Source organism: Bombina bombina, chromosome 3 (genome assembly GCF_027579735.1).
Source record: "Bombina bombina isolate aBomBom1 chromosome 3, aBomBom1.pri, whole genome shotgun sequence".
Lineage (NCBI taxonomy): Eukaryota > Metazoa > Chordata > Amphibia > Anura > Bombinatoridae > Bombina > Bombina bombina.
Genome location: NC_069501.1, coordinates 1,037,665,709 through 1,037,679,412, shown reverse-complemented (window position 1 = coordinate 1,037,679,412; position 13,704 = coordinate 1,037,665,709). Strand labels below are relative to the sequence as shown.

At 32.9% G+C, this 13,704-nt stretch overlaps 1 protein-coding gene across 2 annotated transcripts in view; it reads right to left on the bottom strand.

Annotated features, from left to right (window-relative positions):
• Positions 1 to 473: 473 nt before the first annotated feature.
• COL2A1 (collagen type II alpha 1 chain) overlaps positions 474 to 13,704 on the bottom strand; it is a 53,461-nt gene continuing 40,230 nt past the window's right edge. For both annotated transcript variants that reach the window (XM_053708247.1, XM_053708248.1), the window contains 18 exons: positions 12,301 to 12,354; positions 11,170 to 11,223; positions 10,697 to 10,804; positions 10,193 to 10,246; positions 8,795 to 8,848; positions 8,259 to 8,420; positions 7,540 to 7,647; positions 7,178 to 7,285; positions 6,722 to 6,775; positions 5,656 to 5,763; positions 5,132 to 5,185; positions 4,233 to 4,340; positions 3,910 to 3,963; positions 3,711 to 3,818; positions 3,214 to 3,502; positions 2,545 to 2,732; positions 1,172 to 1,414; positions 474 to 1,037 (listed from right to left, as the gene is read on the bottom strand). In XM_053708247.1, coding sequence (XP_053564222.1) covers positions 891 to 1,037; positions 1,172 to 1,414; positions 2,545 to 2,732; positions 3,214 to 3,502; positions 3,711 to 3,818; positions 3,910 to 3,963; positions 4,233 to 4,340; positions 5,132 to 5,185; positions 5,656 to 5,763; positions 6,722 to 6,775; positions 7,178 to 7,285; positions 7,540 to 7,647; positions 8,259 to 8,420; positions 8,795 to 8,848; positions 10,193 to 10,246; positions 10,697 to 10,804; positions 11,170 to 11,223; positions 12,301 to 12,354 — 2,055 coding nt within the window. In that variant the 3' untranslated portion in view covers positions 474 to 890. The remainder of the gene's footprint in view (positions 1,038 to 1,171; positions 1,415 to 2,544; positions 2,733 to 3,213; positions 3,503 to 3,710; positions 3,819 to 3,909; positions 3,964 to 4,232; positions 4,341 to 5,131; positions 5,186 to 5,655; positions 5,764 to 6,721; positions 6,776 to 7,177; positions 7,286 to 7,539; positions 7,648 to 8,258; positions 8,421 to 8,794; positions 8,849 to 10,192; positions 10,247 to 10,696; positions 10,805 to 11,169; positions 11,224 to 12,300; positions 12,355 to 13,704) is intronic.

Genomic DNA, 13,704 nt, shown 5'->3' with positions numbered 1-13,704 from the left:
AAGACCATAATTGTATACATCATCCACTTGCCTACTACAATACTGATTTTTTGAGACTCTAGCTGCTAAACTTTGGCATTCTCCAAGTTGTTATACCACAAAACAGCAACATTTAAGATGCCATTTTACTTTCCACTTTATTCCTCTTTCTTTTCTGTTATCTCGCTATAAAATTCATAACTCTGAAGCTATAAGCATCTGTACTTTAATAGTACCCATGATTGTTTTCTTTAATCTTTCTGTGACTTGCTGCGTGTTTAGTACAGCTTCAAGATTTGACTCGTCTTTATACTTCTTTATTAGTGTGAGGTAGCTTAAACCTGGGAAGTTTAAGAATTTGCCCTAAACTTCCTTTATCTCATATTGGAAAAAAAGCCAAGGGCAGGTAATCTGTAATCCTGGAACTTTTCAATCTTTCGTCTATCTACAGTATAATTAAAAATAAAAATTAGAAACACAAAAGCCAGATCAACTTGTACTTTCCAAAAAAAGTTTTTATATCAGTTGATGTTATAAAATACAAATTTGTTTTACAACAATAGCACCATTTCATTCAGTTAAACACAGTACTCCTGCTGATATACACTGCGAGGGGGGAGGGGCTGTTATTAACTGCACTTCGTACTTCGGTAATGGGGCCTTCAAACATGCCAGATAGTTTCACACCTGACCCATAGGTCTTACAGGAAGACAATAAATAAATAATACCATGATTTTATTTCGCAGTCTGCCCAGTTCTGGCATTGAAATACAAAATGAATAAGTCCAAAATGTAAGCGCGTGGATGAATTCAAATTTGGGGTCGGTTCAGCCATTCAGTGCAGAAGTCCTAAAAGTGATTGGAAAGTACTCAGGTCCTTAAGGTTTTAATTATTTTATTATTTTTGTTTTTACAAGAAGCAAACTGGGCCAATGTCAACGCCAAATTCCTGATCAGCTCCCCCAATATCCATAGGTGCAATGTCTACGATGGGCAGGCGAGATGTTTTCTGTGTCCTGTATTCAATAACTGTCTTGCCCCATTTGCCTGTATGTTTCTACAATTAAAAAAAAAATTGGTTAAACAACAATTCTTCTTGGTCATTGTAAATAAAAAGTGGACTTTTACATAGTAAATTACATTCTAAACTTTCTCTATTTGGAGGTTATAGGTTTCATTACAGTTATTTACCTTGCAACCATCTTCCAAGGCATTGTATGTAAATCGGCTGTTGCCTTCGGCTCTGATTTCAACATCATTGGATCCCTGAAGTAAGAGAGCCTTTTTCAAGTTGCCTGTAGCTTCATCCATAAAGGCAACGCTGTTCTTGCAGTGGTAGGTGATGTTCTGAGATGCATCAGTAGACAGCAGGCGGAGGAAGGTCATCTGAATACTTGCAGTGTTAGGTGCTGAGCTGTCATCACCATAGCTGAACTGAAAACCAAAGACAAAGACTTGTAGGTTCAAGTGATATATGCATTCTGTTATCTTTATCTATTTATATATTTTCTCACTCTTCTCCTCATTATAGTTTCCTTTTTTCCGTTAGCTGCTGTTTCCTCTTTCCCACTACAACTTGCTAGCTTTTTCAAGGTGCTTTTTCTTAAAAATTTTCATATTTAACAGAACACCCAAAATTGCTGCTACAGTATTTTGTAGTTCCATGATTGGCAATATTTAAATGTATATAAACCATATAGAAGAATTCAAGCTTATAATATAAAGACTACGGGCCAGATTCCGTGAGAACCTCAAATTAACGCTTCCCCTCTAGCATTAATTATGCTAGAAGTAAGGTTTTTGCGCTTGTCGGGTTGAGCCCATATTAAGAGTCGAAAGTAAACTGGTTTTGCTAACCCGACAAGTGCAAAAAGCCTACGTTAGAATATCGCATGTGAGTTCACATATTCCCCCATAGAAGTATAGAAGTCAAGGAGAAAAAAAAGTAAAGGAGAAAAAAAATCTAACACCCAACTCTTGTGCAAACGCGATTGAATATTCTCATTTGCACTAACTCGACATCAAAATATGAGTATTTCACATTCAAATGTTCTTCAAATAACAAAATATGTTCTATTTATTCATAAATACATAATTCTACATATAGCTGATGTTTTTTTTTGGTAAAATATATATCTATACATATATATATAAATTATTAGATATATACAGATATATATGAATATCTATTTAGAAATACAAAGAACATATTCTGCTATGTGCAGAACATTGGAATGTCAAATATTTACACTGAATACATCGTTAAAATCTTTATTATTAATTAATATTGAATAAATATGCTTTAATGTGTTTTCATGTACTTAACTTCAAAGGGCTCCAATGCACTTATATATATATATACATATGTATTTATGTGTTTATATGTGTATATATGCCTGTAAATACATATATACACATGTAAATACATATTTACACACATATAAATATACACATATAAACATATAAATATACAATATATGAAAAATAATTATTTAAATTACATTTTTAAGAAAGATTTCATAGATTGCTTGAAATATTGCTTGAAATATCTAAGTAAAACTTACTTGGAAGCCTCCATTGATTGTCTCTCCAAACCATATGTGTTTCTTTTCCTTGATCTTGCTTGTCCACCAGTTCTTCTTGGGAATCTTGGTTGGGTTTGGATAGACACAGGTCTCTCCAGTTTCCATGTTACAGAAGACCTTAATAGCATCCACAGTGCAGCCTTGGTTAGGATCGATCCAGTAGTCTCCTATATGAAAAACATAATTAAGGGTATAGGTATTATTTTTTTACATTATTTATAAAATGAGTATTGTATACTATAATACCACATGTTTTCAATTATATTGTATCCTGAATCCTAAGAATTTTTAATCCTAAAAACTTTCCACTAATTAAAGGGACATTAAATACATTTTATAAACATATTATTGAGGTTATTCCCCACCTTTCTCTAGTCATGGGTACTACCATGTTAAACTCTGTCTTCAACTAGATTCAAGTGCTGATGTATAATATATTTAGTGTTCATGGTCTCTTTAAAGTTGATCTATGGTATGGTGATCTATGGTGTTCATCAACACACCATAAAAAATACTGCAATTGCATCTAATGAGCATAACAATAACAATTCAATATTTATGCATTTTAAATATAAATAATACCATTGTATCCAAATTATTCTATAAAAATATTGTATTAAATTTAGGTCTCAAATATGTTAAACGTACCGCTCTTCCAGTCTGGGTGGCACAATTTCAAGTCGCGGCAAGTGCGGGCAGGGTTCTTCTTGCTTCCATCTGGGCTACGAATGCTCTCAATCTGGTTGTTCAGGGATTTCAGAGTGGCATCAACCTCAACATCATGTTGTCTGAGATTACTGGAGGCTTGGTCAGCACGCATGTAACGCATAGGATCAGGTCCTTTCTCAGGTTGGGAAAGGCCAGCAAAAGCAGACATGTCAATTCCAGGGCCGGGAGGACCAGGAGGACCAGGTGGACCAGGATTACCAGGTGGACCCTATTAGACAAAGGATAAATACTCCAGTATTGTAGTATATAAAATATTTTCATTTATTGAAGAGAAAAAAATTATATGTTATAATTAGATAATGTTGCAATGAATTTAAGTCTAATTGGCTTTGTATTATCATTGTGTATTCCATAATAACATTTTACAAATTAAAACATTATCTATACTATAAGATATCTATGCCATCTATACTTACAGCAGGACCAGTTTCACCACCACGACCACGTGGACCAGGTGGACCAATTGGACCAGGAATACCATTAGAGCCATCTTTGCCAGAGGGACCAACAGGACCAGGGGGACCCTATTAAGTAATAAAGTGACATATTAAGTGGTTATTAAATTAAACTGAAGATAATTACACTTCTTACTTAAAATACATTTTGAAAACTTACTCTAGGACCAGAAGGACCGGCAGGACCAGTAGCACCTTGATCACCAGCAGTACCCTGTAGAAAACAACATATATGTTTCAAAATATCATGGCACATGGCATTTTTACTTTAGTTTATGTCTGAATTAAATTCTATTTAATATTAGTTGTTAAGTAAAATATACATTTAAAATTAGAAAAACTTTATACCTATTCTAATGAGTATCAAAAGTAATGGGAACAATCCCTTTCTTGGTAAGGTGTCACTACAAAGTATGTTTCCTTGGCATTGCCTTAGATGTTAGCTACCAATAGTATTATACATTTCTGTAATGGTTTACTTACAGGAGGCCCAGGAAGACCCTGAAGACCAGTGAATCCTCTATGACCCTTCTGTCCTCTCTCACCAGCTTCACCAGCCTCACCCTTATCACCACGGGGACCTTGAGGACCCTAAAATAAAAAAAACAGTGCACTTTCCAAGTAAATAAAAATATAAAGACTGTAAGATTATTACCTATTATTTATATTTCACACCATAAATATGTTAATTCTGTTGTTAACTAAGAAAATCCTTCTTAAAAAATTGTGTTATTTGATAAATAATGTAAGTTTTTGGTACTTTTATAAATATAGAAGTGTTCTCTTGCATTTCTGATGTTTTCCTAGAAGAATGCAAGATGCTATATTGCTTCCTTATATCACCTCCTTTTTGATGTCATAAGGTGCCCATTGGGCAGAGCAAATTAAATGGGGAAAAAAAATGTTAGTTCTATTATTCAGCCCATATAATTAAGGGGACATTAAAGTAAAAATGAAATCTCTCATTTAATTTTTAATTAAGCATAGTAACAAAATGCAATATTTTGCAATTGAGTGGTTAATTTAAGTGGTTTAATTCTCCCTATACCACGCTGTACTGCCTATTTTAATCCATAAAACAAGATAACGTGTAAATTGCCTGATAACAATTCCTGGTGCCGGTTATGATATGTAATTATATTACTTGTCCTCTGAGGTGAGCAGAAGTTATCAGGGAGTATACATGGCAGTTAAAAACTCAGATATCTTCATCATATAGCTGGTTGACTGAGTATTCCATTGGAAGCTTAGTTATGAATATATCTTGAAGAGTCTAAACTCCACACAATAAAATGTAGTATGTCATGTATATGTATTTGTCATGGTTACAATTTCCTTTAGAATAATATATGAGAAAATGTATGAAAATAAAATATACTCACATTCAGACCACGAGCACCAGCAGGACCAGATGGACCCAGAGGACCTTGTGGACCCTAAACAAAAGAAATATATATTTATTTGATTGCTTTATTTAAGCAGGACTTTTCACACAAAAATAAAGTTTCTAAAACCTAAAGCATATTTTTTCATTACTCTGAGTATTTAATCCCAACATATATTTTCAAGTTTTGTAATTCTGTTTTATTGTCTATAAATAACACTGAGTTATAATTCAATCCATTAGAATAGTTTATGAAGATTTTTTTTCTACAAAATTCAACATAATGGTCTAGAAATTTTCGTAGATAAAGCATTTGAAAAGGTTTTTAAATATTAGAATATACCCCACGGTCTGTTATTATTGTTTGTTTTCTCACCCATATAACAAATATCTTAACATGTTTTACCATTTTACAAAATTCAGAATTTAATTGGGGCTTTGAATTCAAAAATTAAATGCTGAAGAGCTTCATTAGAATTATGGTATTTACTAGAATTTGCAAAAGGGGAGAGTGATACTTACAGCTTCACCTCTGTCTCCCTGTTTTCCAGTAGGCCCAACTGGACCAGGAGCACCAGGGGAACCAGGAGCGCCAGGAGCACCAAGAGGGCCTGTCTCACCACGATCACCCTATAATATCAATAAAAATGGTTAAATATGTTTGAGTTTGTTCCTGGTTCAAAATAAGAATTGCTGCAGTACCTTCCTGCAGTAAAGGTGATGTAATTCCATAATATTCTTATACCCATACTAATGGGTATAAAAAGAAGAATATTGTGTTTTTTACCGTTCTATATAAATTTAATTAAAACTGGATAACTACATTTTACCAATATTTAAAAAATAGGGATGTATCAATGCCTACATTTTAACATTTGAAAGGTAGAACAAATGTTCCCCTTGACATTCATTCAATTGTTGAAATGTTTCTACAGAATAAATATAGCATTTTATTGTTTTTTTGGGTTTATGTTTTGCTGTACTGAATGTAACTTTCAAATATTGAAAGTAGCTTTACAATAAGTGCATTCTCACAATTGTCAGTGGATGCACATGATTAGCAAATTTTACAATTTGACCATGTACGGATGTTGCAACATGTATAGGCATGCGTCATAAAATCTCAAGTTGATCAAAGTGGCCAGTGTATATTTCAAAAATAAAAAATAAAATGATGATATATAGAAATATAAATGTGTTAATTAATTATTTTAAGCCAGCTAGTGTCATTTATATACGACATATAGACATATATTTTTTTCCAATTAGCACCACTATTTGCAGCTACTGCCTCTATATGGAAAACTGTAACAGCAAAGGTACTCTAAGCCTGTCTATTTGTAGTATTAGAGAAATCATGATACATAATGGACAAATTAATAATTAAGATTGGATTTGTGAAGCATGTATTCCCAATTTTCCTTTAAAACACAAATAAATCTTATGTTACTCTGAGTAGCTGAGATGGGCAATTTTTAATATCAAGTGTAATAAATACAAAAAGCATAACCAGTAAAACAAGTGTTTTCTCCAGAAGGTAAGTACCAAGAAAAAATGTAAAACAAACTATAATATTGGACATTCTTACCTTAACACCTGTGGAACCATCACGACCAGGAGGACCATCAGAACCAGGGTTACCCTAAAACAGATAGTTTCCAAAACTGTTTACTATAAAGTCTGACAAGAAGACATAGACTATCATAATACATTATTTGAAGGTATACAATGCAGACTAATTTACTTTGGTAACTGTACAATTGGTAAAATATTCCACTAAGCTTGAGCTAAATATTTGTTATAAAAAACATAGGATGCTCCAGAAGCTAAGATATTGGTTCAGTCTATTAAAGAGTATAATAGGGGAATCATTGGTTTCTTATCTATATATGGAATTCTGTACAGTGAACTATAAATAAAGGTTATATCTTAGAAGGCAATAAAATGTGTTAACGTAATCAAAGCCCATTGATCTCAAATTTGTAAATATTTTAACTGTACGCTAAGTGTTAAGAAGCCACTGATTATATGAATATGCACTTACTTCACGGCCAGGCTCTCCAGCAGGTCCAGTTAAACCAGGTGGGCCAACAGGGCCAGGGGGTCCACGGTCACCAGAAGAGCCAGTGCTTCCTTGCTTTCCAGGCTCACCCTAAAATATATCACACAAATACAATTAAATATTGTAGATATTTTCAAGTATGTTGTTTGGGGGAAAAAAGAAAATCCTGAATTATTACATTGAATTTGGATGCATGCAATTCAGTATCAATAATGGTGTTTTTTGGCATGCAAGAATTTTTTTTTTAATACTTCTTACATTATCCAGTCATTAGAACATACTATGATGTATAATAATATAAAAATAATATAAAAATATTGTATTTCTTGGAGAGCTTTACTTACAGATGGACCAGGCAGACCAGGGAAACCTCTCTCACCACGCTGACCAGGTAGACCAACAATACCACGCTGACCTGCCAAACCTTGAGGGCCAGGGGGACCATCAGGACCCTAAAGATGAGGAAGATGATTAAAATTAAATGGCTCCTCAGCACAGATATATTATAAAAAACACCAGGTATCAATATTACATACACAGCTCACATAGATTAACAATACCCTATTACGGTTCTTAAATAGGTATCTCCCTTTAGAACAGGCCTTGACAAATCCTGGAAGCCAAGTGGCCATGTATGCTAACATTCTATGTATAGATTGTAAACTTTTGGATTCTTCTATATAAACTGTACTATATTCCTATATAAAGCATTCACTGACTTCTAACAAATATAACTCCACAGTATTCAGGGTGGTACATATATTTCCAACACAACTACCAAATCCTGCACTGAAAAAGGCAAAGATATTTTGTAGAATACATGGACTCCATGAGTCATGTTAAGGATTTATAGGGTCACCTTGAAGACTGGAATCATATGATGTTCATTTGAATACTGGAAACTATCAAGCATTCTCTTACAATTTCTTCCCATATTTATTCATAAAATATTTAATAGGTGCTAATCTGCCCTGGCCTTACCCAGCATTATTATAAATAGCAAGTAAGGCAGAAAAGGATCTTCAACAACTAGTATAAAGTTACTTGAGATATGGGAACTTACATTTGGGCCATCTTCACCAGGCTCTCCCTTCTCACCAGGAGTACCAGCAGGTCCTTGGAGACCAGGATCACCAGCACGGCCAGGGGGACCACCATCACCGCGAGCACCTTTAGGTCCATCTTTACCAGCAGAACCAGGAGGCCCAGGAGGTCCAGGGTTACCCTAAAAAAGTTGACATATAATTCAACCCCCCATTTGTAACTTTTGCCAATTTATACAAACTACTTATATATTTTTGTGATAAAAGTTAACATAATATGACTAAGAAATCTTGTTTCCTCTTTGAGGTGAATTTCTTTAATATGATAAGATAATTAGAAAAAAAGCAAGATAAATAACCCATGCTACTATCCTTTGTTACCTATCTACTCACATTAAAGTTACTTTACACATTAAAATGTTTCCATATTTTGAACACAGTATTCCAATTTCTCATTGATATCTATATTATTATATAGAATGATAAGAAAATATTATAAGACTAAAATGGACATTGGTTCCATAATATTATAAATTATACTAAGAATATTACTTACATTGGGACCAGGAGTACCAACTCTACCAGCAGCACCAGGGAATCCAGTAGCACCCTAAAAATAAAAAAAATGTTTACATTTAAGATACATTATTTCTATTTAATTTCCCTTTCAGATATTTTCTTGCAAAAAATATTGAAGCAGGCAGTGGATGTATGATTCAGCTATAAGCCGAGAAGGTTCTTGTTTTTTTCACAATATTAAAAGGACAGTAATTACAAGACATTTCTGTTCTGTTAATTCTTTTAAAATAAATTAACATACTTTTTACTGTAATTATTTTTCAATAGCCAAACTCCAAGATTAGCCAGACAGCAAGACTAGTTATGATCATTAAGTTACTATAAAGTAAACTGTTTTGCAGTTGTTAAAGTCAATAAGGTAAAAATATGTAGCATGTTTAGCCACAAGAAGTCTGCAGTGTGAATTTCTAACTTTGATAATACAAAATCCACAGTTTTCAGAGCTAAATTACATGATAAGGGGGCAAAATAAATAATCAAAGTATATTGCTTTAGTCTGCAGACTAGCCACAGTCATAAAGTTAGTATAAAGTTAATTGTTTTGCAGTTGTTATATGATAAAGCCAATTAGGGTGAGATGTGTAGTAGGGTTAGCCTTTGGGGAGTCAGCAGGGTGCATTGAAAGGTCAGTAAATTAGAAGTTGCTAAATTTTCAAAGCTAAATTACGTGAAAAGTGGGTAAAATAAATAATGAAAACATATTGCAAAGTTCTTCCATTATGTATAAACAATTTATAAAAAAATAATCAAGGTGTTTACAGTCTCTTTAAATTAAGCAGCCAATGAGAATGAATTACAAATTCAGCATCTGGCACTGTTTTTGTTCCTTTTCACAATTGTGTGTTAATAGAAATTAAAGTCTTTACATTTTTTCAAATGTGTTAATAATTTGCTTTCAATCAGATTTGCCTCAGACTACAATATATTCGTTTTAAGGTCTTTTTTTCATCATTGTGTGATGTGGCTATAAAATTATTGGGTGCTTGTTAATAAACGAGTCAGAGGCAGGAGGTGCTTTGCGAACAGGATCAAGCTCCAGAGTATCTGTATTGCATTACATAACTGTTGTGGAAAAGGATATTAAGATCCTGAGTCACAGAAATATTTTGCAGTATAAGAGTGTAGATCTCAGATCTAATAAGACCCAACAAATATATCTGCTCTGTTTATGACTTAATAATATTGCACAAATAAATATTAGATTATAACAGTTAAGTATTTCAACCAATATAATAAATCTGTGTCAATTTAAGTCTATAAGTTCCAAGAGGGCAACGTTTATTGTTTATAAAGAAACAAAACTCGCCCATTATTTGTTCTACAACTTTATTGTAACAAAGTTTAGTTGACAAAATAAAGGCCATTTCATACTTACAGGAGGACCCTGAGCACCACGTGTTCCTTTAGGACCTGTAACACCAGTTGGACCCTGAAAAAAAGGAAAATAAATGCATGAAAATGTGTCCCTTGCTCATTATGGTACAGTATATGTGTCAAGTGCTAACATACAAAGCCTTCATCTAATACTATATCTACAGATAATAGGGTCAATCTCGTTTATCTACAAAATTCCCCATTACAGTCTATAGAGATTTGTTGTAGATGAATCATTTGCTAAACATTTTTAAAGGATTCTGATCAACCCCAATGTTTGATATTGGGGACAATTTGTATTACTGGGGAACCTTATTGAAAAGCTGTGTCTGTTTCATAAGTGTATGTGAACTACATAATCAACATATATTGTGTGATTTGTTCATTTAATTGGTTCTCTTTTTTCTGTTAAAGAACAACCATATTTACACAACAATACGCATTTTTTGTATCTAGCTGATCAACTGTAAATGAACTATTTATATTTATATTATATCTAACCAACCTGTGGACCAGGAGCGCCAGATGGACCTTGTGGACCTGGAGCACCAGCATCACCCTTCTGACCAGCCTCGCCATGCTCACCCTTAATACCAGGTTGACCATCAGCGCCCTATAAAACAAACAAGGTGCTATTATAGAACTTGCAAATAAAAGACACACAGAGAACATACTATATATATATATATATATATATATACTGTATAGAATATTAACATTGTACTTATGTGTATACTGTATATATTAGAAATCCTCTACTATAGGAATTTAAATAAAACAAAATCTATTTAATGCATTGATGCTGATGACATACTGAAATGAATAACATGCTGAATAATTTAATACTATACATATAAAAAACTAGACACCTACTTAACTGACCAAACAAAAATTGACTTAATACAAAGTAACTATACAAAAGTAATTATGATTCAGAATAAAACACAATAGTAATAAAAGAATAATGTTTAAACTTACAGGAGGTCCAGCAAAACCAGCGGGACCAGGAGGGCCAGTTTCACCACGGTCACCCTAAAAATGGAAGAATTATGAGTTTAGTATTATGGTAAAAATATGGAATTGTATGTTCCTCCACTAGCATAGTTATCCTTATGTTTTTGGCTCATTTTTTACTTTAAATAAATGGAAAAAAATAGTTGCACACTAAATTAATGAATGAGAAGTAGATGAAATATAATTAAGGAATAATGCCAATGCAAAGTTCTAAACAAACATTTATTTAGTTGTGTATCAGGGTTGTTCTGTATTTAAAACTAAGATCAATTGACCAGAGTAACCACTATGTGAGCAATTACCATTCTGCATTTTTTTACTTTCATCTGCATAGTGAAAAAAACAGCCAATCAGCATCATCAGTGCATGCCTTGATTTACTGTGATCTCATGGAATTCCACCATAATCTTTTGAGATTTCGCAATGATAACATGACATTTCCTAGTAAAGGGACTGTGCCTGCATATAATAGATGCAAACTCCCTTGAAATTCCTGGAACAAACATCTGGATTTGGTATTAAAGGGACATTAAACACTAGATAAATATTAGATAGAATGATCATTTCAAAGAAAAGATTAGTCTGAGAATCACATGTATATGTATTTTTAAAGTTTCATTAGCTGTTTAAATATTGACAAAATATGTGCAAAGTTTTAGTGTCTATAAAATAATGGGAGATGCCATTTTGTAACTTAGATTACCTTCTCTGCTATGGCCAATTAGGGGCAGTTATAAATAGGTCACTAGAGTGTGCAGCCAATGGCTGTGTGGAATATATCAGAGTTCTGCACTTCAATTTCTAACAGGAACCGAAAAGCTCACAAGTTCAGAAAGGAATTACAGGAAAAGGAGACAAAATAAATAATTAAAGTATATTGTAGCGTTTTTCTTATATTTACAATTTATCATGGTATAGTACCATCTCAAAGTGTTTAATGTCCATTTAAAAGTTACTTTATAATTGAATGTGGCTTCTTTTCTTGCAGAGATGTTCATGTGATATTTTCTAGCCAGCATTTTGCAAATATGCTGCGTCAAAATCAAGATTTAAAATGTGGGTAACATGTCCATTTATAAGTCAGTATTAACTTACAGGAGCACCACGGGCACCAACAATGCCAGCTTGACCAGGAGGACCAGATTCTCCCTAAAAAGGTAAAATAGAAAGAAATGAAGTTATATATATGCAGTATGATAATAATCATGTCATCAACGCTTCTAAGGTTTGCCAACCTAAATATTTACACCTAGAGGTTTTTATTTGGATCTAGTGAGTTTTAAGCTGTAAACTTGGATAAAGATGAGAACAAGACATCAAATGGTATACAATAGGAATTATTCCTTAAAGTGGTAACAAATTAAATTATTTTTAGGATGCATGTGTAGCAATCAAACATGCTAAATTTGTTTTATTTAATAATGCTAGTTCAAATTTTACTTAAACTAGCAGTAAATGTAAAACTGTGTACCACAACTAATTCTGTATGCTCAATAGGTACAACTCCCATAGATGCATTGGTGAACAAGCCTCCACACAAAGGAAACAAATGTGTTTTTTTTATTCAACTCTAGAACATCCATTACAATTGTATATGTTTTAAAAAACACAAAAGACAGCATTGTAAAATTGATGTTCTTGCAGTCAATCTTTTGTGGTTTTCATGTCTGTGAGGCTTGTCACTGTCTATCTATAAAACAGTGGGAGATCTGCTAATCAGCAACTGAGCAACTACATGCATTTCCTTTTTTGCTAACAGCTTTAATTTAAAGGGGCACTGTACTGTAAATGTTTTCCCCATAATATTGTCCAAATTACTTGTTATACCTACTGCAGAGTATTAAATGTATGGGAAATTCTTTCCTCGTGTTTATTTATTTTTTGTATTTGAAATAGCTGGTTCTGCTCATTAAAGCAATCACCTGCTGTTCTCAAGGACATGCCCATAAAAAATGTAGCAGGTTAATGTTATCTATGTTTAAACACACAGCCTAAAAGTTAGGTATTCAAATGTTAGTTATGGCTAGGGGTTCAATGATCAAAACTAGCTATTTCATATACAAAATCCCTCTCTCTCTCTCCCCTGCTCCTCAGTGAGAGATTAATTATTGACATGGTCTTCTGTTTACATAACTTTTAGACAGAAAACAAGATTTTTTTTCATATTTTCAGTATAGATGGCAGTTTCTACAGGCAAAAGCAGATATTTCAAATATCAGAATAAAGGTAATGGTGATGCATGCAAACAATAAAATACACTCCAGCAGGCAAAATGGACTAGTGGGAACACATTAAAAAAAGTACAATGTCTCTTTACCTTTTTTTCATGCAAAATATATTTATAACATTTTTAAAAAGTGTTTTTTTTTCATCTTCATAATATTTAGATTTTATTTTTAGAGTTTAATCATGTATTAAGTTGTCAGTGCTGCCAAATAATGCATTAAAAAATGTAATTGTATGTTATCAAAACCTACTTATTAAATATTTGATTAAATA